The 27782-nt window shown below is 35.1% G+C and overlaps 1 protein-coding gene across 3 annotated transcripts; it reads left to right on the top strand.

Annotated features, from left to right (window-relative positions):
- Positions 1-3884: 3884 nt before the first annotated feature.
- rab3gap2 (RAB3 GTPase activating protein subunit 2 (non-catalytic)) lies at positions 3885-24894 on the top strand. Of its 3 annotated transcripts, none has more exons than XM_017351602.4 (35): positions 3885-4187; positions 5237-5310; positions 5535-5652; positions 5755-5836; positions 6059-6106; positions 6555-6630; positions 6730-6831; positions 7371-7470; positions 7570-7668; positions 8252-8400; positions 8489-8568; positions 8682-8771; positions 8877-9016; positions 10348-10543; positions 10633-10776; positions 10874-10956; positions 12903-12967; positions 13053-13143; positions 13223-13344; positions 13440-13644; positions 15088-15185; positions 15273-15378; positions 15468-15628; positions 15855-16029; positions 16685-16825; positions 16961-17067; positions 18849-18915; positions 19047-19117; positions 19191-19226; positions 19316-19390; positions 19579-19794; positions 21924-22013; positions 22260-22460; positions 23817-23981; positions 24066-24894. In XM_017351602.4, exons 1-35 carry the CDS (start codon positions 4076-4078, stop codon positions 24216-24218), a joined length of 4038 nt encoding a protein of 1345 aa, XP_017207091.2. In that variant the 5' UTR covers positions 3885-4075; the 3' UTR covers positions 24219-24894.
- Positions 24895-27782: the final 2888 nt, after the last annotated feature.

Below are 27782 nucleotides of genomic sequence, written 5' to 3'. Positions count from 1 at the left end.
AAAGAGGCATAATAGGACTCCTTTAAATAAGCAATGAGGAAGGAAACATTTTACACAGTTTTGAAAGCAGGATTAGCACCACTTTTGTTTTTGCAATGCAAAGCATGCGGTGAGAAGTGATGCAGTGTTATGATTTAAGACTAGATGCTTTCCAACCAATAGCATGCCTTTATTTTTTACTTTATAGTATAGCAATCATTAAAATTGTATCCGATATAAATATTGAATCTCAGCATTATGAAATCATTGATTTAAAGTAATCATTTAGAATTGGCTTGTTGCCATTATTCCCATACTTGTTGCCAAGGGTGGATTTAGTGATTTTGGGGCCCTAATCAATTCCAGTCAAGGGGCCCAAAAGTTCTAAAATGCACCTTTTGTATTTTATTTTTTATTATTATTATTTTGCTGTTTATTTTTTCTTATATTATTCATTCTTCTTTTTTATAATTTTTATATTAACACAAAATAATAACATGTAAAGCATATTGTAAAACATGTGAAACCACTTGTTTTCTTAATGAATTCACAACTAAAAATAATAAATGAACTATTTCATTTTTAAAACTAAATCTTTACTGATGACTGACTGCTGGACTGGTCCATGGTTGAAGGTGGAGGACAAATTTGCGCAGATAACATGTTGAAATTAAATATTTTAGACCCTCACCTTACAAAATATAATAGAAAACAATGTTATATATAATTCATAGGTATCATATATGTCTAGATATTTACTTGGAGGGCCTTAGTTTTCAGGGCCCCAAGCGGCCGCTTACCTTACTTATTGATTAAATCCACCCCTGTTTATTGCCTGGACAGAGATTATGTGTTCAGCTTCCTGTATAAAATTCAAATTCCATCTCATCAATCAAATGGGAGCCAATTCTTAAAGAAGACCTCTTATGTAAAAATCACTTTCATAAGGGGTTTAAACACAGTTGTGTGGCAGCATTGTGTGAATATCATCAGCCTTTGATAGTTAAAAATGTAATTTAGTTTTTTATAATCACATTTGATAAAACAGTCTACAGAAACAGTTTGATTTAAATTCTTCCTTTGTAGATGTAATCAGAGGGAGAAAGCTCCGCCCATTAATGACGATCTGTCTCTCATTAGCATAGAGAGCCCTGAGTGAGAAGCAGCCATCCGCCATTAGATTTGACGGTACCTGCTGAAGAGAATGTCATCAGCTACGAGGCATTATGCATGTGGTAACACAAATGAACACTGTATTCTCCATATTTGCCGCCTTCTGAGCAACTTCTTTTGACATTTTCAGTTTTTCACAATATAACATTAGTTCACTTTGAAATCTGTTGCCATGGGGATGCATAGATCTGAAGTTTGTAGCAGTTTGTAGCTTTGCCCCTGTTTGAAAAGAGGTCTGCGACACAATCTAATTTGAATTTAAAGCGACAGTCACCAAAATTGTTCAAACTATAAAAAGGGTTGGTTCAAACACTTATAAAAAATATTTCTTCAGTATTTTGAGATTAAACTTCCCATGCAGACTCAGAAACATCAGTAAATAACAGGACATCTTGTAAAAAGGGGCATAATACTTTAGATCTTCTTGGATTTTTGTTTTGCTTAAGTTCAATTGGGTTTGAATTTAATTCTTCAATAATGTTTGACCAGAAGGCTATCTTAGCTAAATTGGAACTGAATTTAATAACATCCTATCCTCATCTTTCAAGCAGAAACAAAGAATTCTTAGTGAGGCTGTAGTAAAATATGCTTTTCCTCAAACAACCTCAGTTCCTCCATCAGCGTGGGGCGTCTTTTCCACCGCTTTAGCCCCCCCAATAGCCGTTAGCCAGGCCCAGGCTGTGTTTGCTGCCCTCCAGAGTGGCCCTTCAAAGAGGCAGGCACAGAAAAAGAGGCAGGGCAGGACCACGTGCAGTTCCACCAGGAGCCAGACGAGCAGCAGGAGGAGGACGGCTGTCAGCAGCTGCAGTGCCACTTTGCCTGCACACTTCTCTCTCAGCCAACAGCATAACTGCCTGCTGATTCTGACCCCGTTCTGTAAGGTGAAGGAGAGTGCTCAGTGCCAGGCACACATACAGTTGCAGCTCCTAATATATGTGTTGTTTTTATTACCTCGTGGTCTGGAGTTGACGGTTGATGTCTGTTAGATGTCTCCTTGTCAGCTCCTTGTGAAACTCTCCTCTTAGCACAACAGGTTCTTTTGTGAAGTCTCTTCTCCATGCTGAGGTTTCTTGTGTAGGGCATTTTATTCATAAGTATTGTGCTAAAATCCTACTTTTTTATAACTTTTATTTCTATGTAGTTATTTTTTTTACAATACAATAACAATAATTTAACAGAAAAACATGCTAACATATATCAATACATATATACACAAATCAATATGCACAAACAGTTGAAGTCAGAATTATTAGCCCCCCTTTGATTTTTTTTTTCTTTTTTTAAATATTTCTCAAATGATGTTTAACAGAGCAAGGACATTTTCACAGAATGTCTGATAATATTTTTTTCTTCTGAAGAAAGTCTTATTTGTTTTATTTCGGCTAGAATAGAAGCAGTTTTTAATTTTTTAAAACCATTTTAAGGACAAAATTATTGGCCCCTTTAAGCAAATTTTTCGGTAGTCTACAGAACAAACTATTATGTTTAGAAATGTGTTGAAAAAATTATTTTTGTTAAACAGAAATTGGGGAAAAAAATAAACGGTGGGGCTAATAAATCAGAGGGGCCAATAATTCTGATATATATATATATCAGAATTATTGGCCCCTCCGATTTATTAGCCCCACCGTTTATATATATATATATATATATATATATATATATATATATATATATATTCATTCATTTTCTTGTCGGCTTAGTCCCTTTATTTATCCGGGGTCGCCACAGCAGAATAAACCTTATCCAGCTAACTTATCCAGCAAGTTTTTACGCAGCGGATGCCCTTCCAGCCGCAACCCATCTCTGGGAAACATCCACACACACACTCATACACTACGGACAATTTAGCCTACCCAATTCACCTGTATCGCATGTCTTTAGACTGTGGGGGGAACCGGAGCACCCGGAGGAAACCCACATGAAGGCAGGGAGAACATGCAAACTCCACACAGAAACGCCAACTGAGCCGAGGTTCGAACCAGCGACCCAGCGAACTTCTTGCTGTGAGGCGACAGCACTACCTACTGCGCCACTGCCTCGCCCCATATATATATATATATATATATATATATAAAGGAATAGTTTATCCAACAATAACAGTTTACTTAATATTTACCCTCAAGTGGTCCCAAACCATTACAAGTTTCTTTATTCTATTAACCACAAGAGAATTGTTTTCGCGACAGCTCATTTAAATTTAGATGCATTATTTTTTAATGCTGTAGACGTTGGTGGCCATATTCTAATCAAGGAGCATAGAATCAGGTCATTGTAGGCTCTTTGCTCTAATATTAATTGATTTAAATGTTTAATTAATTGTTTTGTTTTTAAAAAAGTAATTTAAAAATGTTTGTGTTTACTGGACACTATATAAAAATGTTCACTGGGTTAAATGTTCACTGGGTTAAAATGTTAAATGGGTTGTAAGCATACCTGATTTTGAATGAAACAATCTTCACCTCTGAGCAGTGGACACTTCCTAGCTCGACCTCCTGGGAAAGAAACTGTTATTCATTTTAAATAAAAACAGTTTTCTGAATTGCTTGATATATTTTTAATATTTTACAAATTACATTATATTTATTGTATTACAAAAATGCATTATATTTATGAAAAACAAAATAAAAATTTATATTATTTTATCTAAATGAAATAAACGCTCTTGTCCTCCGGATCAGCAGAGGGCAGTAGCTGCGAGTGAATGTATCTGAAGCGGATGTGTATGTGTCATTCCAAACTCAGCACAACAACACACTGACACCTCAGCTAGGTTTTCTGACCCGTTTGGGTCGAAAAATCCCTTAACACCTTCACGAATTTTACTGACACGTTCGTAAACACACTAAAAGGCGGATTTTGATCCGGGCGGAGGGTTTATGTCGTAGAATCTGCAGGTTTTGGGTCCGGTTCCGCCCGAATCATGTCCTGCTGTCTGCTGGAGTTCGGTCGGGTCCAGGAGCTCAGACAGGTGCGAGAGTTTCTCTTCCCCAAGCACAACAGCACCGGTCCGGAGGGAGACAAAGCACAAGCAGGTATTGCTAAAGCTTTGCGTATGTAAAGTCATGTTTCATGATGGTTTTCCTGCACTGCGGTGGCTTGGTGATTTATGGATCGCAGTTCGGGCGTGTGGGGTTCGAGTTGGGTGGGTGGTAACGTTAAAGTGGAAACGAGTGTACAACACACTCACAACAAAACAACACAGTCATGAGCAGAGCTGACAGGGTGTGTGCAGTGACCTCTGTTTTGCATACATAATGTGAACTACAGTATTCTCAGAGAGGCAATAATAAAGCAAATTTAACGTATTAAATAATAGTGAAAAATGGAAGCATAAAGACGTCTGAGAAGGTTAGGCCTGCGAATGAAAATTACAATATTCTTTTGGCCAAAACGGTGTGACAATTTGTTGTCTACATTTTACTGTTGTATTATATATAGATAGATAGAGAGAGATAGAAATGTTTTAGGGATATAATATTTTTAATATTTTTATCTAAGGCACTTTAAGGTAGGATAGAATGAATTCATTATATTTAAAATAAATTTTACAACTGCAAAAAAGAAATCTCCAAGGGTTAGGTTTAACATAGGGTGATAAAATATACAGATTTAATGCACATATAATAAAGATTAACAAAACGTGTAATGTGTAAAAAAAAAGTGAATTTTCAGACTACGATGCAGAATAACTTATTCACTCCCCGTAGAGAGATGGATGGATGGATGGAGGAAGGGGTGTGTGTTTGCCCTTGGTGAATGAGTCATCCTGCAGAAAGGTCCTAAAACACATGACCGCATTAGAGACAGTGAATGAACGAACGATAAACCAAGAGAAAACACTAAAGGCAAGAGCATATTGACAAGTCTCTAAATGAGGCTTGCATTCTGTATTTTGTCAAGCAGTTTGCGCCAAAACACTTGACCATAAAGACATTAGGGAGAATTGTTAATGCATGCATGAAAGAGAAAGAAGAAGGATGAGACTGGAGAACGCCAGATCGAACTAACTGAATGTTTCATGTGAATAAATTCATCCTCGCTGACCGCATTATTTACAGCACATTGTTTTGTCTTCCTCTAGAGAACGAGTTAACGTGGGATGACTCAGACTGGGGCTCCTGGGACAATCCTGAGGGTAAAGAGGATGGGGCTCAGGTTTGTATTACAGATCTGGTATGGTCAAAAATGAACATAATGTGGAGTTATTTATTTATTGTCGAAAACGAGATATTTAAGATAAAGCAGGAATTTTTTAAAGACTGCACAAGTCCTTTTTCAGTGCAAATACTTTTGATAATGAGCACAAGAACATAAATGAGGAAATGTAAAAACAAAAGTGCATTATACGCTTTGCCATTTTTTCTGTGATTTTCTCTTAGGCTGAGGAGGAAGAACAACACCAAAGCGCCCCATGGTTGCAGGACTGTGTTGTGTCTCTCTCGCCCTGCACAGATCTGCTGGTCATAGCTCGAGAGCATAAAGCCGCTTTTCTCTCTGGTACAGACGCCTACACATAGTACTGATTCGTTGATGTGTTCTTTGTTTGGTGATTGGTTATTGATTGATATTGACAACTCATGCGAATGCATTGATTGGCAGCTAAATGGCGGACAGCCGAGAGTGGCCAGGAGGAAATGACCCTCACTGTGACCTGGAGTGGAACTCTAAGTATTGAAGAAGGGTAAGAGATTGAAGAGGATGGGGAAAATCCAGTATTGGATGGCATCTAATGGAAATGACATTAAGGGTTTAAGTCACACAAATAAAAAGCATAAGTTTCAAAACAGAAGCAAAGCACTGAGCAATATTAAGAGCCAGTGAAAGCAAGATTTCTAATCTTTTTTAATTACTATTATTCTTAATGGTTAACAATAACCCCAAATTTTGTCTTTTCTTTTTGCAGGGAGTCAATCAATAGTGTTATATGTATTCCACTGGCCAGCCAGAAGAGGTAAGTATCTGACATTCACATTTTTCATAATATATTGCAACATATTTCTATTTCATATAATATTTCTGCTCATCAATAGACCCAGAAATCAATGGCACATTTTTATTAATATTAACCAGCTAACTATAACTATATTCAATTTACATTGGAAATACTAAGAAATGTTTGTTTCGCATCAAATCAGCATATAAGAGTAATATCCAAAGGTTTGTGTTGCACTGAAGACTGAAGTAAACTGTTGACAAATCAGCTTTGACATGACAGAAATAAATTACATTATTATAATTTAATAAAATAAACAGCTGTGTTTTAGTTTTATTTACAGTACCTCTATTTCCCTGCATTTTTGATCCAATAAATGCTGCCTTGCTGATCATAAAGGAAAAAAAAATAGATTTTGATCTTTTGCATGGTAGGTAGTGGGCTCATTGTCTGTCTGTATGTTCAGGAGTTCAACCGGCCGGCCCGATTGGACCTGTATTGTGGTTGGATTCAGCTCAGGTTATGTCCGTTTCTACACAGAGGTACTTCATTCATTCAAATTAATTCAGACTTTGTAATTATTATTTTGCCACAGTAGACAACCTATTGGTATTATTTTTTTTATCTATGTGTATGTGTAGAGTGGAGTTCTTCTATTAGCACAGTTGTTGCATGAAGATCCTGTGCTGCGCCTGAAATGTCGGACTTATGAGATTCCACGTCATCCTGGAGTAACAGAACAGGTACCAATACCTCTCATGCTGACTCCTGTGTGTAGTTCTATGCAAAACATTTAATATCCAATTGTTAGCATGGTAAAACTTTATATCTCTGCCACATGCATTTTCAGTGATCTGATTCTGAACACAAGTGGTCAACCGATATGCTTTACCATTTCCACCTGGAATTGATATATATTCCCTCTTTTTTTTCTTTTTTAAATGTCATTTTATTTTTTTTATTGTAAAAATTCAAGTAAAATAAGCAAAAAAATTAGATTGGTTGAATTATTGATAAATTAATCAACAGATTAACCAGTGTAAAATAAATAAATATTCATTAGTGGCAGTCAAGAATAGACAAGGTTAAAATGATTTAGAGTCACCTAAAATTAGAGCTGTTCATCGAGTGTCGTAAGGTTGATGAAAATCAGGTGTAAACAGAGCCTTGTATTAAACTGTTAATCAAACTCGTTCTGTCTGATCTGATGCTGATCTAATTGAATGGTGAAATAGCTATATCTCTCTATCTCTCTTCCTCTCTCTCCCCCTCTCTCTATTAGCATGAGGAACTCAGTATTTTGTATCCGGCAGCGCTGGTCACCATCGATGGCTTTAGTCTCTTTCAATCTTTACGTGCCTGTCGAAACCAGGTTGCCCGAGGTAAGATAGACAGAGTGTTTTTGTATCAGGCTTATAAAAATCGTTGTTTATTTTTCCACCCTATTTATAATTTTCTGAATCTGTCACTTTTTCCTTCAGCGGCAGCAGCAGGAAGTGATGTCATCCAGCCACCTCCACTGGCCTATAAAAAGTGGGGCCTGCAAGACATGGACACAATTGCTGACCATTCCAGCATAGGTAAGAGTAACGTCTTCAATCTTTTTTTCAACACAAAACCACAGTGCAGTTAAAAAAGACTATATATACACTATCATTTAAATTTTTCGGATCAGTAAGTCGCTTAGAAAGAAGTCTCTTATGATCACCTAGGCTGCATTTATGAAAATAAAAATGCAGTGAAAAGTGTGAAACATTATCTTCTATTAAATTAAATGTAATAATTATACAGATTTATTCTTGTGATAGCTCTTTAGTGTCACACGATACTTTATAAATTGTTTAAATTAGTTGATTTGGTGCTTAGTAAATATTTTCTGATATTATCAACATTAAAATAGTTGTGCTGCTCAATATATTTGTGGGAACTAAGAAGTATTTTTGGAGAGTAAATGGGATTAAATAGTATATCTTTTAATCAAAAAAAAGTTCAAACAAACAACATTTGATAATACTAAACAAATTACAAATTTACTGTTAAGTTTGGTCAATTAATGCATCTTTATTATATAAAACTGTATATATGAATAGATATATTTCAGAAGAGATTTATTTCTTGCTGGAATTTGTTTTCAATGAACACTTAAGGCAATGTCTCTTGTAGGTATTACTACCCTGAGTGTATTTGATCAGATGAAAAATGCCTCAATCCTGGGAGGATTTCATGCTTCGGTTAAAGGAAGCCCTCCTGCTATGAGTCAGTATATTACAGTGGGAGGAGGACCCTACACTGGCTTCTTCTATGCTATAGAGGTATATAGAACACACACACATATTTTTGTTGATGTTTGTGGTTTTACAGTAGTGTTTTGCTTGATAATCCTCTCTTTTATCATCTCAGGGCAGCTCTCAGCCTCTGCTTTCCCATGTGGCTCTGGCTGTCGCCAGCAAACTCACATCAGCTCTGTTCAGCGCTGCCAGGTCTGTGTGTCTGGCTTATTTTAACTCCTGCTTCATTAGCACTGGACTGTCATGTTTAGTCTCACTTCATGTTTACTCATTCTTGGACTCCCTGTTCCTTTCTTCCTCCTCAGTGGTTGGTTAGGGTGGAAGAGTAAAAATGAAGAGGAGTCAGTGCAGAAACAGAAACCAAAGGTGGAACCAGCCACAGCCCTTCCTGTTAGGTGATTAAAAAATTATGCATTTTGTTGCTTTTTTAATCTTCTAATTATAGATATTGCATATTGAACTCATTTACAAGCACTAAATTATTGTTCTGTTTTCATCAGATTTGGTCTTCCAGATTCTCGTAGGCATGGCGAGTCTATCTGTCTCTCTCCATGTAACACTATGGCTGGAGTCACAGATGACTTTGGCAGAGTCACACTTTTAGATGTGGCACGAGGCATCGCTATCAGGATGTGGAAGGGTGTGTATTGTGGTTCAACTAATTTTGCCTCATTTGCATAAAAAAAGTATCTTGTCTGCACCAATAGCCTTGTGCAGGGCTGCTCAACCCTGTTCCTGGAGGTCTACCTTCCTGCAAAGGTCAGGTTCAACCCTGGTCAAACACACCTGTACTAATTAATTAGGACCTGAACAACACTTGGTAATTACAGGCAGGTGTGTTTGATAAGGGTTGCAACTGAAATCTGCTGGAAGGTAGATTTCCAGGAACATTGAGCACACTGGGCCTAGTGGTTAAGTGCACCGACATGTAGTACAATGATGCTCAAGGTGACCTGAGTTCGATTCCCGGCTCAAGGTCCTTTGCCGACTCTTCCCCTCTCTCTGCTCCCAATACTTTCCTGTCTGCAACCTCTACTGTTCTTTCCAAATAAAGGTGAAAAACCCCTAAAAATAATTATTAAAAAAGTATCTTATGTAGCTGCTCTTCTGAAATGTGAAATTCTGACATCTAAAAAAGTGTTTGTTTAGATTTTTAATTTAAGTACCAATTTCCACTATAAACTAATCGTGTACTACCTTCATATTACTAAGATATTGACTGTTTATTAGTACTTATAAAGTAAATATTCTGCATGTACCTTAAAATCTTATTCTGCATCCCTAATCCTTCCTAAAACCTAAACTTAACTACTACCTTAATAACTTTTAATAAGCAGCAAACTAAGATTTTGAGGCAAAAGTCATAGTTAATGCAATATTAATAGCAAAAATTGTACCTTAAAAAAAGTGTTACTAAAAATCTATTTTAAATGTGCAGTATTTATGTTCTTCTGAAAGAAATTGATAAAATAATGCATAAATAAATGAGATGAATAAATTTCTTTAAAAAGATGGGTTCCTTGAACATGCATTACGACATTGATTTTGAGGTGATCATTTTCCATAGTCATTCCACCTATTAGGAGCTATAAATAATACCTCATACAAGCACATACAAGCAGCTGAGAGAGGGCGAATTTTTACAATTACTCTCTGGTTGTTTACACACAGTGCTAGAACACCATGCAAAATAATTTAGCACAATAGGTCCAGTTTAATATTGTTAAAATAAAAAAGTACTATTATTAAAAGTGACTGGCCTAAAAATGTGAAAGAATAAAAGGGTATTTAATTTTTTATGCTACAAGCCATTTTATGCAGCACAAACATTGTACTGTAAAATATGAAATGCACAATATTATTAAGTTAATGTCTGAGGAATAACATTTAGCATCAGAAAAAAAAAAAACTAAGTATAAACATTGTGCATAGACAATGTTTTGTTTTTTAATGCCTGTATGATGTGTTTAGGTTACCGTGATGCTCAGCTCGGCTGGGTGCAGGTGTCAGAAGCTCGAGGAGAAAGAGATATAGCCACATCTCCCTCTATGCCCCGCCGGCATGCACAGTTCCTGGTGATCTATGCTCCACGCAGGGGAATTTTGGAAGTGTGGGGAACTCAACATGGACCGCGTGTAGGGGCTTTTACTGTGGGCAAACACTGCAGGTAGACACCCATGCACACAAACTAAAAAACGCACTCCTGATTGCTACCTTCTGGAATTGCATTTTCATTTTACCCTCCGGCTCTTTCAGGCTGCTGTATGGAGGTCACAGGTTAATGGGGGTAAACAGTGTAACCAGTCAGGGGTGGCAGATACACACACAGCAGGTGTGTCTGTTTGACCCGGTTAATGGAGCTCTGAGAGCCATCACCATACCATTCCACCTGGCACTCAGGTATACACACATTCATTTGCATGAACACATTCATGTTTACACACACACACTGCAGGTAAGCACAGATGTCTCTCTGTCTGTTTTGTGTGTTGGTCAGTGATAAGAAGAGCGAGCGCGCAAAAGACATGCACCTGCTGAGGAGACTCACCACCCTATTGAGGAGCAGAGAGGTGGAGCCAGGTTAGACTTGCCTCATTAATATTCATAGATATGCATCAGGACACATCTAGAGATTGTTCTGTCAAAAATGTAAATTTCAGGGATGTGATTCTTTTCCGATCTCAATGGGGCAAACCCTGTAATCGTCAACAAGCAGACGCCATGATGCTTTGGGTTATTATTGTTCATCATTGCGCAGGAGAAGGAACAGTAATTGCTTAGTTCTGCATGTCGTTCAGGGATGTAATCGAAAACCTATCTATGCTAGCGTGTATAACACAATGATATTGTATAGTTCCATAATGTGTGCGTATAAGGAAGCCGCTGAAAATATGCAAGATTATGAAATCACTTGTGCACACTTTTTCTGCTCTCACACTTACATCACAACCACGTGTGCTCTGTGCACATTATAAATAAAGCCAGAATGCACGTTTGTTATTGTCTTTTGCAAGTCATGTGTTTTATGCCTTCATTTATTTAGTGTTACAGTCAGCATCTCAAAATTAATATCTGAACGTTTCATAAGTTTACACAATATTACAAATGTGTAAAAATATATTTTATAATTTATTAATACTATTAAAAAGCAGGGACTAAGCCGAATGAACAGGAAAGTGAAAGTGATACCCTCTTTATAGCAATGTGTGGGATTTTTTTCAGGGTGGATTGTTAAAGTATATTAGGCTACTGAATTCAATTGGACATAATATTTTTACAGTTCGAATTGTTAAATGACTAGTAGTTTATTTATCATGTGGAATAAAGAGTCTACTAAATTACAGGAAAAATTATGTTCTCTGGACACAACTAACCGAGTTAGTTGCATCATCTAGCGGCAGTGTGTGGATCTGCCCTGTCATTGAGGTACGATGTAGGCTATAAAACTTTTAAATATTACCTGGGTGCCTATCAAACTGCTAAACATTTAAATTGATAAAACAAAAAATGAAACTTAATTCTCTGACCAAAATCAAACATTTATTTAAAGAATATTATTCATTATTATTATTTCTATTATTATTTGTTATTCAAAAACATTATTTATATATACATTCATTCTTTTTCTTTTCAGCTTAGTCCCTTTATTAATCAGGGGTCACCACAGCGGAATGAACCACCAATTTATCCAGCATATGTTTTACGCAGCGGATGCCCTTCCATCCGCAACCCAACACTGGGAAACACCCATACACTCTTTTGCATTCACACACATGCACTACGGCCAATTTAGCTTACCTACTTTACCTATACCGCATGTCTTTGGTCTGTGTGGGAAACCAAAGCACATGAAGGAAACCCTCTCCATATCTCGTCTTTCTTCTTTTTTTTGTCCTCGGCTGATCACATACCTGAAATTTAGTCACGCTCAGACCATCCCGAGTGTAAGTGACTTTTATTCTTTTGTTGAAGAAGATTTTAAGCTAGAACCAAAGATGTTGGAGAGTTATAAAATCAGTCAGTGGCTTCCAGAACTTTGAGAGTTGTTAAAAACATAAAGGCAAAACAAAATTAACATGCGTAGCTTCTGAGGATACATTAAAGTCTTATGAAGCAAAATCATTAGTCTGTGCAAGAAATTAAGAATTATTTACAACAATATTACTTTTACTCCACAGCCTCAGCAGATGTGGGTTTAAAAAAAATCACCAAGAATTACAGTTGCAGCAACAAAAAAAAAACTAAAGTAATGTTTTATTGAAGGATAGAGTCAGCTATACCTTGGATGGCCTGAGGGTGAATACATGAACAGCAAATTTTCACTATTAAATGAACTGTTGTTTTTGACCATAATTTTTTCCCCATTTTCTCTTTGGGCTTTAAGATTATTTTAAATCAGAATTTTTTCTCAGTAAGCTAAAATTACTATATTCTGTAATTTAATACAGACCCTTAACTTTCAAAGAAAAATTATTTGTTTTTAAGGAACCTCTATTTTACATTTACGTCTTACTTTTGTTTGACAGCTCTGCTTGAGAGTGAAGCACAAAGTGTGTTATTGGACATTAAACACCCAGCTATTAAAAAACAGGCAAGTCAATCACTCACACATGCTAACAAAGACACTTTAGAAATGTTTAAAATCTATTCTAATGAAATGTCTGATTGACTGAAAGGCTCTGGAGTCGCTGCTGTCCAATAAGAATGCACCAGTGTCCTGTTTGACCAGTGTTACTCGTGCATTATTGGCTAGCCTGAAAGAACAAGGTAACACTTTTTTTTTCATTTGTCATAAATAAGCAGTTACCTCAAATATGACCCATTTTTTGTTGTGTGTTTGTGTTAGATCCTGAAGCAGTGGATGAATCATTGCTGCAGTTTTGTTCGTCTCAGCTTAAGCTTCTCCAGCTCTATACAGACGTTCAGTTATTGCACACACCAGACACATCACCCACTGAGCCAGAACATGTGAGTAATGTGTGCACACAGAGGCTATCCAATCAAATTGAAGTAATGTATCATCTTCACACTGCGATTTGAACTAAATGCTTCTTTCTGTGCAGCCGTCATTTTCTGGCATTGAAGAGGATCTTGCTCGTGTTGGCCCAGTTTTGCAGCGCTACACAGAGATGAACTCTCGGCCCAGTGTCTCATTTGCTCAAGACTCTAGTGGACCGCTGCCAGTCCGCACATTTCTGTCTCTGTTAGAGTGGGTGAACGGAGAGCTCAGAGTGATTAAACAACCTGACACTGACTGGACCCAACTAGGTAAAATAGCTCACTAATGTGTGTTTATTTTTAGAAATTTTTATTGTTGTTTTTGATAAATGATTAAGTCCCAAAGAAGTCAAAACTAACCATATGATTTAGTTAGCTTTGCCAGTAGTGAAGAATTCATCCGTGCAGGTCATTGAAAAAAAATTGTTTGCCCTTCTGAACTTTAATTGAAATCTAAAAATGTATGTTTTCAGTTAAATTGTCAGATTAGGAGATTTTGAGTTGATGGGTGTAGCTATTTTCCAAGATTTCAGTATTACTGAAATGATACAGTTATTAATTAAATGTTTTAACTGTAATCATTTAAAACACGCTTTGCCCAATTTCCTATAAATTTAAATTTTTATACTGTCCATTACAATTTTATGATCACATTCATGAAGTGAATATTATCACTTCATGAATGATTAAATAAGTGAGTTATTTTCTTACTATTTTAATTAAAAATGCATGCACAGTATGAAATTTGATTTTAGTGATTTATAGATCTAAATGAGTATTTAAAAAAGTAAAATGTATATCAAATAAATCTTTTTATACAGAATAATGCCCCAGTCTGTGTTCTAACATTTTAAATTTGTAGGGAAAAAAGTCTTAGGTACAAAGTTTTTACCTCTATTAGCTTGCCAGTCCATTTGAAAACGTAAAATCTAGGAATTTGTTTTTTAATACATGTAGACAAATAGGAAATATGTTTTTTTAATATTGGTCATTTAGTTCTATTGCAGGGGTGCCTAGACTTTTTCAGACAAAATCCAAACTTGATCGAGGGTGGTGGGCTGAAGCTAAATATACCAAACTGTATTACATTAAAGTTGCCATGGTAACTTCCTAACCTAATGAAATAAAAAAAATATATATAAAATTATATATATATATATATATATATATATATATATATATATATATATATATATATATATATATATATATATATATATATATATACAAAAATACTTTAATCGTATAAGTAATTTTATATAAATGGATGGATGGATAGATGTAATTACATTTTATAATGTACTTATGATAAAACCATAAACAATGTCGTTTATAACTCAATGAATATATAAATGTAGCTCAGTGTTAAAACCTTCTAGCTTAAAAATGAAACAACTTATTCAATTAAACTGATTCAGCAATTAAACAAACAAAGAAAAGGTTAAATAAAAATTGGAAATGACAATCTCTGTTTGAGGGATTCATTCGCCCCAACCTTCCCTATCATTTGCCCATTACTTCTCTGATTGATTGGTGGGCCAAATCAGAGGTTACCATGGGCCAACTTTGGCCCTGCGAGCCCAAGTTGGGGCATTTCTGTTCTAAAGTACAGACAATTATCTGTATCATAATATTACAGTTGACTCATCTCTGTATTACTGTGTATGTGGTTAACTGTGAAGTTATTTTTTTTCTTTTTTTGTATGCATCCAGGTAGTTTTCTGTTCTGGGGTTGTCTGTCTGGTCAGAGTCCTTTACAGAGAGTGTGTGCAACTCTGCAGGAAAGCGGCATCAGCCCTCAGCAGCTACTGGTTAGAAATAATCAAATAAAGTTTATGGAAATCTCGATTAAGCTTTTTTTGTCATAAATATTTTGATGTTTCTCCTCTGTCTGGCAGTCCTTGCTCTTGACAGTGTGGCTGAACAAAGAGAAGGATGTATTGAAGTGTCCAGATGCCGTCTCACACCTGAAAACACTGCTGTCCACTCTCAGCTCAATAAAAGGTCTTTAATGGCATCCTTATGTCAGACTAACCTTGCACCCTGTATATTTTCTTCAAGATAAGAACATCCTATTTGTATGTTTGTATCAGGAGCAGTGGATGAATCCTGGGATGGTCAGTGTGTCTCCCCCTGGTGGCAGCAAGTGCGCACAGCATGTGTTCAATCTGAGAGCTCAGCCGCTGCACTGCTGGCCGCTCTAGTTGCTCATCATGTAGCCAAGAATGCCATCACCAAACTGGCGGAGAGCAAGGTGTGTACCTCTGTAGAGCTGCTGTGTCTGTAAAATTTGTGCTGTGCTTGTGTGAAGCTCTCTTTTAGATTATATGTTTTTTCTTTACACAGTTTTTAAAACATATTTGGTACTCCAGACATGTCAGTTTTATCTAGGCAATACTGCATAATCTGACACAGCAACCAACAATGAAAAATGTGCTATCTGAATGGGGTCTAACTCCTCTTTCTCTTTCTGTGTGTAGTTTCAGGAGGGTTGGGAGTGTGTTTCTCTGGAGCTGGAGCAGTGGGTGGTGTGTATAAAGCAGCTGGAGGATGTTCTCGCTTTGCAGACACTGCTCTGCTTGCCGTCTCCTCAAGGCTCTACAGGGAGCGCTGTTACACGCTGCTCGGTCAAAACACTCTTAGAGAGTGGCAGAGGTACACACACACTACATGAGGGGGTAGTGTGGAGTCCCTAATAATCTGCTTTTAGATACTGTTTACTTAAAGTTAAGATTTCACTTTTTTTCCAGCAATATGCTATTTATAATAAGTGCAGTTAGGTATAGATTATTTTACAGTGATTAAAATTGCAATAAGTGCTTTTGGATGCTATTAATGAAATAGTGTATAAAAATGTCATAATGAGTGTGATTGAGAATTTAAATAGATCGAATGGATTTGAATATCAAAATGAGTCAATTGAATATAAACTGGATTTTGCCCTATTGAGAAAAAAAACCCTTCCTTTACACATACCCCTAACCATAAACACTTTATTAATAAATACCCATGAGGCATTTTTTTATTTATTTATCTATTTTTAATGGTTTCAATTGGAACTCCATTTTTTTCACAGCAATAAAATATATATAAAGAAAATGTATTTATAAATTGTAACATTTCACAATGTCACTGTTTTTAGGCATCAAAAATATTTGAACTATCATTTTGTGTTTTAACTGATATTTAAAATGTTTCAGGAAATAAAATAAAATGATCTACATCAAACCAGTGAACAGTAAAGTTGTAAGGTTCATATAAGAGTAAATTAATAGATATTTTTTTATATTTTTGTTTATTTGACTTTTAGGTGGTGTAGCAGACTGTGTTTCAAAGCTGATCTTCAGACAAGGTGTTTCTCCTGATGTCCTGAGGGAGATCCTACAGCAGAGGAGAGAGAATGAGCCCACGCAACAGCCTTTACTGCTACGTGGAGAGGGCAAAATAGAGGGTAACTTCAATATGTGACTCAGACCATTAAAAAAATTCCATAGTAGTTTCCATTTATAAAAGTTTATTTATACCATGTGTGGGTGTTTTGTGTATGTCTGAATCTCAGCATCTGTTTGTATGCATGTCGTTTCAGAGCTGCTGGAGTGTGTGTGTCAGCGCTTTCCAAACTCTCTATCTACTGATGTGCTGTTTGCTCACTGTAGCTGGGAAAATGTGGTGCAGTGGAACAAAGACCCAGAGGTAAAAACTTATAGGCAGGGCCAGACAATATAACAGACATTAGCATGTTTAAATGAAAGATTTGGAGGGTTTTTTACCTACAGAACAAGTGTGATTCTAGTAACAGCATCTTCTATTTTAGTTCTGTTCCAAGTGCACAAGGTGTTCAACATGTTGTAATTTGTATGAACATTATGTAAAATGAATGTTAAATATCTTTGCAGAAAATAAATGAAATTTGAATTATTATACAAATCAGTGTAAACTTAACCTAATCAAACTTAATCAGTGTTGTGCTAGTTACTGAAAAATTGTACTAGTTACAGTTACTTTATTCAAAAAGTAACTCAACTACTTTATCGGTTACTTACACCGAAAAGTAATGCATTACCGTTAAAAGTAACTTTTAAGTTACTTTTCCAAAGAACATTCGTAATGCTCCCATTAATGCCCTTATAACTAGGGCCAGATGGAATATACAGATAATTTTTGCAATTTCTGTGCAGAATTTTTTTAAAAATCTGTGAATTTATGCAGATTGATTTTGGGAGTATCATAAATAAAACCTTAATATATTAAATAAAAAGTAATACCTTTTTAACTTATATTTAATGTTTACAATGCAAATCCAATTAGATCCACTTTATTTGGTAAACAAAGCAAGTCTCTCATAAAATATATCTACTAAAAGACTGAAAATATTACTTTACAAACTTTATTGTAAATACATCAAGCAAACATTTTAATATTAAAATTATTATAGCACATTATTATTGGTAAAAGCTGAATAAATAAAAATATACACACGTTTACACAAGTAAATAAACAGAACCAATGATGGGCTAAAATTCTGCGGAATTCCTCACACGCAGATTCCGTGTGGGCCTACTTATAACATCTCTTCAGTGCTGCATGGAAAATACACCGTTGATCAACTTCACAGTTGTAATTAATTTGCATTCTCACAACTAAAACACAAAACAAATTTAAATAAATGAGTGATTAAAAATGACTTTTTATTTAAGTCAGATTTAAGTTTAAAGTGATAAACCAGCTAAATAATATATTCAAAGACAAAAAAAAGAAAAAACTAAAGTTGCTTCAGCAAAAGTTGTATTTCACCCTTAATCATGTTCCTTCACAGCTTGAGTATAAAAATAGCGACAATATACAACAAACACAAAAAAATAAATACATGAAAGTTATATGAACTATCTATTTTGAATCAATGTGGTGAAACTCAGCACCAAAAAAAACTGCTATTATAGACAACCATAATCTATGCATTTTTTAACAAAAATTTGATCTATTTCGAACGTACACTTGATCTCTTTCGCCTGCACACTTGGTGTACCTTACGTACATTTGGTCTCTCTGCTTTCGCTTGACTTTTTCCAGTCTGGCGCCTCATACACAACGTATTTACTGTGGTTGGTTGGCATCCTCCTATCCCACATTGCATCGCTGATGTATACACGGCTAGACTGTAGGCTAGACTGCAGCCAAAATTCATTAATTTACCAAGAAATGGACAAACACATCATATTGTGACATTAATGGAGTTACTATATCTAAAAAGTAATGCGTTACAGTATTAGTTACTGTCAAAAGTAATGTCATTACAGTAATGCATAATTGCCCAACACTGGTCTTAATCATATTCTTTTTGTTAAAAAATGTTTTTGGATGTTAACTCAAAAAGTCAAGAAAATACAACAGCAGTTTTTATCCTGTAAATAATAACATAACTGTAATACTGGATAAATGTCAGCCAATCACAGAGAACTCTTCTCTCTGTTCAGGTGGGACAGTACTTAGAATGGTCAGTGGAGTTTTTGAAGATGATCTCCAATCCTCACATTCAGTTGGGTAAGAGACTGAAAAAAGTTCACAAGTCAATCACGTTTTTTTTTGGACCGGAAGTTGCCACAACACATATAATCACAACTAAAGTATTTTTTGTGAAAACTCTCTCTCTCCTTTTCCTCCTATTCTTCCAGGTGTTTCAGCTATGATGTGGCAGACCTTCATTGTCAAGCGGTTTTCAGCTGCTGCCTTCCTAATTGAAAAGGTGTGTTTATGTCAGTTCATTTTCTTTGTTCAGCTTCTATGAAATAATTGACTGTGTGTGTGTGTTGATCAAGGTGGGAAAGGCACCTAAAGACCGGCTGTGCAGACGGGTAAGAAAAGACACAAAGCACGATTTCAGTTCAGGTCTGTGTCATTGGAATTAACATCTGTGCCTGATGTGTGTGTGCATATGTTTTAGGATGTAGGAATGGGGGACGCGGCTGTGAGGAGTTTCCTGGGCTCCTGTGTGCAGTTGCTGCAGGCTCTGATGGAGGTCTCATCTTCCTCTTTTCTTCCTTCCTATCCTTTTTTCTCCAGAGTAAGGACAGATCAAATGATGGATGCATGGAGCAGAAGCATGGCTAAAGTTATTGTAGCACTTTCAATGACGCTGATCAGTGAATGGGTTGATGTAAAAGAGTTAGATCTATTTTAATCTGCTCCTCTCTTTTTCTCTCTCAGGCGGATTCAGCAGTGGAGGAAGTGCCTCCTCCAGATGTGTGTGTGGAGGAAGCGTGGAGCGCTGCAGACGGCCCGGTGTCCATAGTAGAGTTAGCTCTGGATCAGAGATCTGTTCACTATCCTCTCGTTCAGCATCACTGTGTGTTGGCGACTCTCCTGCATGCCGCCATGACCTTCAGTCTGCGACTGAAGCCGCTCAGTCTGTTCGACAGCAAGGTAGATTTACTACACAGATTTTATACATTCTTACATGCACGCCATGCTGAAAGTTATTAGGACTACATCTGTTCCATTCCATCCTGACTTCCATAATAGGAAAACAAATATTATAGCAGTTAATGGTTACAGGTTTCCAGCTGCCTTCAAAATATCATGATTAAAGGTCTCATGAAATTAAAATCAGTCTGTTGGTTTTAAGGATATCTATAAGCTAGTGTGCTCCAAAACGGTGACATAATTCGTGTTTGGAAAATATAAAACTGATATAAACATCCGAAGCTTGCAGTTTGTCACCTCTGCCTAAATTGATCAGCATTTTTTTGTCGCCTCATATAAATCTTGACCAATCAAATGCTCTCTTGTATCTGACATGCCCCGCCCTACCCTATTTAAGATGCTTTCAATTTGATTTTCTTTTGATGCGCTTGAGCCCCACCACTATCACTGGCAGAGCTGTGGTAAAAGCAAAACACTATTGGCTGTTTTTTTAAGGGGAGGGGCTACTATATGTCCTGCCTTATCTTCGTTTCTCAGGTGAGATTACATCAAAAATCGAATAACAAAAATGCACGTTTTAAAACACTTCACGGAACCTTCAATATGATATGAGTAAAATGAACTGTTATGTTAACGTGAACATTATTTTACATATATAAAAAATATTTCATATTATATCAAAGAAACTACAGTACTATTGTTTTGTACACAATAAACAAATATAGATGTAGATGCATAACTGACATTTCCATGGGCTTTACTGCTTTTTTTGCAATCACCATCTTACTGTTACTGTGCGTTCACACCAAAGACAACAATGCTGTCTGCCTTCACAGCTCCGCTGGCAAGAGCGTCAAAATTCGCTAATTTGATCTTGTATTTAAAGTGGCCGTTGCAGCATATCAGCAAATCAGTTTAATTCACGCATAAAACATGCTTTGTAGAATAAAAATGTTCCTCACTTTTTTATTAAATTTATATTACAATGGGAGATCAATTTGTTGTGTGTGGTGTGGCCTTGCTCCACTTATCTAATATGTGTCCACATGTCTGAAATACTCTGAAGCAGCAATATTGTTTTGTACTGTACATGAGATTCCAGCTTTTTTAAAGAAAATATCTTTATATATATATATATATATATATATATATATATATATATATATATATATATATATATATATATATATATATATATATATATATATAACATTGATGGACATCAGTAACTCGGCAGTATCTATTTTTAATGTATGTCCCTGTAAGAAAACACTGTAAATAATGAGAATTCATCAAACCCTTGGGAACAACTGTGGTCGCAACCAAAGTTCACAGGACTGTGTTCTCTGGACTCCTCTCAAGCAGTGGACTTCTACATTCCTATTGCTTGCCAGTTCATAGCTCATTATCATAAAGTTGACTTGATTTCAACTTGCCCCGACGCCCACACCCGCGAAGACGTGCCGCGCTGCTTCTCGCTGCCGGCTTCCATTTAAAAAGGAATAAATTCTGGCTACTTTGACGATCTCGCTGGTGTGAACGCACAGTTAGTATCTGTTTTCCAGAAACTTCTATTGTAACACTAATGTATACTCAAAACAAAACTGTTTTTTTCACATAGTTTATGAACATTATCTTACATATAGAGTATAAAACAACATTATTGTATTATATTATATTACTGTAAATTGTATTATATTATTGTATATTATATGATATTTTATATGATATTACTGTAAATTATATATTATATTACTGTATATTATGTTATATTACTGTATTATATTACTGTATCTTATATTTTATATTATATTACTGTATATTATTACATTGTATATTATTATATTATATTATTGTATATTATATTATATAATATTAACAAATATGTGATATATTGTACGAAAGAATCGAAATTTCTATTATAGACATATTTTGAATTAAATATTAAAAGATCTCTGTTTATGATGTGCTAAACAATGTCTCCTATGCTTACCAAAATAGCCATGTAAATAAAAAATAAAGATAGATTTTATGAATATTTGTGATTATTTTGATTATAACATCACTACAAGAAAAGGAGAATTTCCTCAGTTTTGAAAATGATGGGGTGCTTTTACTGTTGCTTACAGGGTAAGAATGCATTCTTCAGAGATTTGGCTTCCATTCAGTTGCTGCCCAGTGGAGATATGGACCCCAACCTGGTGGCCGTGAGACAAGAGGTGAGTCACTGTGACTATTACAAGTGTTCTTGGTAGCACTTTGCAGTACGTTTTTTTTTTTTTTTGTGTAACTAAAGCTAACAAATGGAATCCTTTTTCTGAAATGTTAGCATTTCATTTTCTCACATGCGTCTTGTACAGAGCTTGAAATGGTAATGGTTTGCATGTTGACAAAAATAACTGATCAGATGTTAGATGTAGTCCAGCTCAAGAATGAAGGTTTATATATTGTGTGTTTGTGTGTAGTTTCTGATGAACGTGTTAACAGGCTGGGTGAAGGTTCTAGGTGAAGCTGAGGAGAACGGTGTGAGAAGCAGCGGTTCTGAAGACACATGGCCACATGTGTGTATGGAGCTCTCATCACTACTGCAGGTCAATACTGACATCCTGCGCAGACACCTCGTCTGTGAGCTCTACAACCAGGGTCTAGACCTGCGGGCAGAGGAGGTAGTGCACAGACATTTCATCAGTAAATGATTGTAATGAAAAAATAATAGTAATGACGATTTAATGATCTTTGCTTTGCTATCTTTGGTTTAATTTATGTATTTTTTCCTTTTTTATCTGTTTGTTTTACTCTTTACGCAATTTGTAACAATTTGTTTATCTTTATTTTATTCAGCATTTTTTGTTTCTTTAATTTCTCTCTTTTATGTAATTTCTTTTGCATGTTTTGCTCTATGCCATTTCATTTTTCTCTTTTTTTAGCATGTTTTTCTTTCTGGGTGTTTTGCTTTTCATTTAATTCTTTAATTTATCGTTATTTTTTGTTTTGATTTTAGGATTTTTTTTCTTTATTTTATCTCTCTTTTACTCTTTTAATTTTTCTTTATATTTGTTTTTTCTATACATTTTTTCATTGCTTTCATTTCTTACTCTTGTTAAATCCTACATTCATCAGACCCCCTAGTTTTTCATGTTTTTTTTGTAATATAAATTTTTCTATTTGTTTATTTTTTATTTGCAATACAAATTTGCAAAATCTGACTTTGTGGTCTAAATTCCCAGGAATTTGCGCAGTTTTGCGATTAAAAAAAAAAATTTAAAAAAAAAAAAAAAAAAAAAAAAAAATATATATATATATATATATATATATATATAAACAAAAAGAAGGTTGTATAACTCTTATTTTTATCCACGATCTTACTTACTCTGATTTTACCCCCTGGAACATCTGACATCATGTACCTCACTCAGGACATGCGTTAGGGCTTTCCCTACCGTAATACACCTAAAACACAGATTGCTGTAAAACTCGTCAATGGCAGGGAAGCGTTTTCTCTTCTCAACTGCTGGAAAAGAGTTTAACGAAATCATTTATTGATTTTACGCACATCATTATGCCAGCCATACATGTAAAGCACAAATATCTTCAATTCGGTCACGTCCAGCGGTCGTCATCCTTGAACCATTTTCCATTATTGTATTCGTGAAAAACTTGGGGGTCTGATTTATTCTTAAAGGAGTCATCTCTTATTGTAGAGTTATTTTAAATAAAGAACTTTATATCATTTTTCTTTCTTTTTGTATGTTTTGCTATTTGTGTTTTTTAAAATTCTTTCATTTTTCTTTATTTTTGTCATTTTTCTTCCTATTTTTAGGGTTTTTTTTTTCATTTCTTTTATGTGATAGAGTTTCTCTTCCTGGTATTTTGTCTTGCTTTTTATGCAGTTTTAAATTTTTTTAATGTCTAAAATGTCTCAAATTTAATTTCTTATTAAAATGTTTTCTACATTTTGTGATGGTATTTTAGTTGTTTCTGTTGCTGATTTAGTATTTATATTATTTGTGGTGATGTCTCAGGTGATGATGGAGGTGCAGGACAAGGATGTTCTGGGCTCTCAGCTGCTGGTGTTGACGGGTCAGAGACTCTCTTTCTCTCTGCTTCACTCCCAGTCACAAACCAAACCCAACATGGAGCTGCTGGCTCGTCTGCCACCCACCCTCTGCACGTGGCTGAAGGCTATGGTGAGAACACGCACACACTGCACACTTCTCAACAGATCACATCATTTGCCACTTACCAGCTTCATGGTTTGTGTGTGTTTTTAGGACCCCAGTGAGCTTCGCTGTCCTTCAGTACCTCTTTCCCAGAGCAGTCGACTGATCAGCAAGGTCATCGAGATGCTCCCCGAAAACCATGCTCAGTACAGCCTTGCCCTCCATCTGCTGGAGGCTGTGGACTCTTTACACCAAGAGCCCTGATTTTTGAAAGAATGAAAATTATGTTTTTAATTATTATTGTTATTGTGGACTCGAAAACTTTCCTAGACCTGGAAAACAATGCGGTCAGCAGCATACATAAATGCATCATCATCGGTAATCTGCTTAACACAGCAAGTTTTAATTTCCCCTCCTACTTGTCACTAACATCAAGAACACTAGCACCTCTTGAGGATGTGCTTTCCCACAATGCCTGTGCACAATGAATGCGTCACAAATAAAGGGCCCGAGTCTCTAGTGTCTAGAGTGTTATTAGGATAAAAACAATGTTCTTGATGTACAATAGTTCTGTAATCACAAAAAAGGCTGTTCTTTACAAGGAGGCCTTAAAATAATATTGTGCTGTAATCAGTGTATTCAGAACATATTAACCTAAGAAGGGGTATATTTTATATTTCAAATTCTAGATGTTGTTCTTCATTTATTCAGTCCATGATGCATACAGTTATATCTCATTTAGCTGTTTAGTAGTAAATGACTACTACAATGTCATCTGTTATTGTGTTTGTTTTAAATGGACAACTTTTGGCTGCAAAGTGAGATGAAAGACTTCTATTCGGTAGTGCTCACAATTAATGCAGTCCTGTACCAGCCGTGCCTGGCTGTTCATGTAATATGGCGTAACAGTGATACCAAAAATAAAGGCCATTTCAGAGAACTGTGGAGGCTTTAACAATTCCTATAGTTTACATGACAGCATCACTGATTTAGAGTAAAACACCTCAGAGAATTGTTGTTTATATTTGTTCAAATTTGAACTTTGTCGCAATTATATATTGTCATGGTATTAAGTCTTGATTATCATCTGATTTTTTTTACTCGTATTTTATCGCGATTATATCGTTTAGGCTAACAATTCCTATAGTTTACATGACAGCATCACTGATTTAGAGTAAAACACCTCAGAGAATTGTTGTTCATATTTGTTCAAATTTGAACTTTGTCCCAATTATATATTGTCATGGTATTAAATCTTAATTATCATCTGATTTTTTTACTCGTATTTTATCGCGATTATATCGTTTAGGCTAATCGCGGTATTTGATCGCAATTATATCATGCGCTTGATATTGTTTAGATGATCACGGTATTATATCGTGATTATATCGTTTGGGTGATTATATCGTTTGGGTGATTGCGGTATTTTATCGTGGTTATATCGTATCATTATTGACAATATTTTTTTGTAATTTGCATTGTTACTGTGTCTTGATTATTTCACGAAAACAATTGTACTTTTTTATTAGGATTATATTATTTAATTACATTATCACGATTATATCATCCTGTTTCTCACTGTATAATATCATGATTGTTTCAAAAGACGTTTGTTGATTGTTATATTTTGGAACACACTGGTCCAAATGAACTTTAGCAAAACACGAATTCTACATGGATATTTAAAATTACAGTTCAGTGCCTCGTTACTCACGCTAGTTTATTGAAAATAAACAAACAACCAAACCTTCCACCGAGATATCGTGATTTTATCGTTTGCTTGATTGCGATATTCTATCGCGATTATATCGTTAAAGCTAATCGCGGTATTTGATCGCGATTTTTATTGTGTTCTTGATCGCGATATTTAATCGTGATTGTATCGTTTGGGTGATCACGGTATTATATCGTGATTATATTGTATCATTATTGACAATATTTTTTCGGAATTTGCATTGTTACTGTCTTGATTATTTCACAAAAACAATTGTACTTTTTTATTGGGATTATATTAATTACATTATCACGATTATATCATCCTGTTTCTCACTGTATAATATCATGATTGTTTCAAAAGACGTTTGTTGATTGTTATATTTTGGAACACACTGGTCCAAATGAACTTTAGCAAAACACAAATTCTACATAGATATTTAAAATTACAGTTCAGTGCCTCGTTACTCACGCTAGTTTATTGAAAATAAACAAACAACCAAACCTTCCACAGAGATATCACGATTTTATCGTTTGCTTGATTGCGATATTTAATCGCGATTGTATCGTAAATTAGATCGCGATATTCTATCGCGATTATATCGTTAAGACTAATCGAGGTATTTGATCGCGATTTTATCGTGTATATGATCGCGATATTAGTATCGCGATTGTATCGTAAATTAGATCGCGATATTCTATCACGATTATATCGTTAAACTAACCGCGTTAGTTTTCTTGATCGTGTTCTTGATCGCGATATTTAATCGTGATTGTATCGTTTGGGTGATCGCGGTATTATATCGTGATTATATCGTATCATTATTGACAATATTTTTTCGGAATTTGCATTGTTACTGTCTTGATTATTTCACAAAAACAATTGTACTTTTTTATTGGGATTATATTATTTAATTACATTATCACGATTATATCATCCTGTTTCTCACTGTATAATATGATTGTTTCAAAAGACGTTTGTTTATTGTTACATTTTGGAACACACTGGTCCAAATGAACTGTAGCAAAACACGAATTCTACATGGATATTTAAAATTACAGTTCAGTGCCTCGTTACTCACGCTAGTTTATTGAAAATAAACAACCAAACCTTCCACAGAGATATCGCGATTTTATCGTTTGCTTGATTGCGATATTTAATCGCGATTGTATCGTAAATTAGATTATATCGTTAAGACTAATCGAGCTATTTGATCGCGATTGTATCGTGTGAATGATCGCGATATTTTTTATCGCGATTGTATCGTAAATTAGATCGCGGTATTCTATCGCGATTATATCGTTATATATATATATATATATAGATTAGTTATATATATAACTAATCGCGGTATTTGATCGCGATATTTAATCGTGATTGTATCGTTTGGGTGATCGCGGTATTATATCGTGATTATATCGTATCATTATTGACAATATTTTTTCGGAATTTGCATTGTTACTGTCTTGATTATTTCACAAAAACAATTGTAATTTTTTATTGGGATTATATTGTTTAATTACATTATCACGATTATATCATCCTGTTTCTCACTGTATATCATGATTGTTTCAAAAGACGTTTGTTGAGTGTAACAAACATGTAACCAAACCTTCCACCGAGATATTGCGATTATATCGTTTGGCTAATTTCGATATTTAATCACGATTGTATCGTATGTCTGATCGCGATATTTGATCGTGATTTTATCATGTGTTAGATGAAAATTACAGTTCAGTGCCTTGTTACTCACGCTAGTTTATCAGGTTACCTATGATATATAATCATGATTATATCGCAACAATACTCACAGTATTTTATCGCGATTATATCGTTAATTTGATCGTGATACTTAATCACGGTTATATCGCATGTTTGATCGCTGTATAATCGCAATATTTGATCATGATTATATCGTATTGTTACTGACTATATTTAATCGTGATTATATCGTAGCAATTTATTGTGATACTAAATACAAATGAACTGCAGCTGAACATGGATTTTAGATGGATTAATATTTTAACATATTTAATATTCAACTGGTCCAAATGAACAGAAACATCCTGTTTTATGTATGACATTTATTGTTTAAACAATAAAACTGATGTGAT

The sequence above is a fragment of the Danio rerio genome, chromosome 17 (assembly GCF_049306965.1).
Source record: "Danio rerio strain Tuebingen ecotype United States chromosome 17, GRCz12tu, whole genome shotgun sequence".
Classification (NCBI taxonomy): domain Eukaryota; kingdom Metazoa; phylum Chordata; class Actinopteri; order Cypriniformes; family Danionidae; genus Danio; species Danio rerio.
This window is presented reverse-complemented; position numbering and strand designations above follow the sequence as displayed.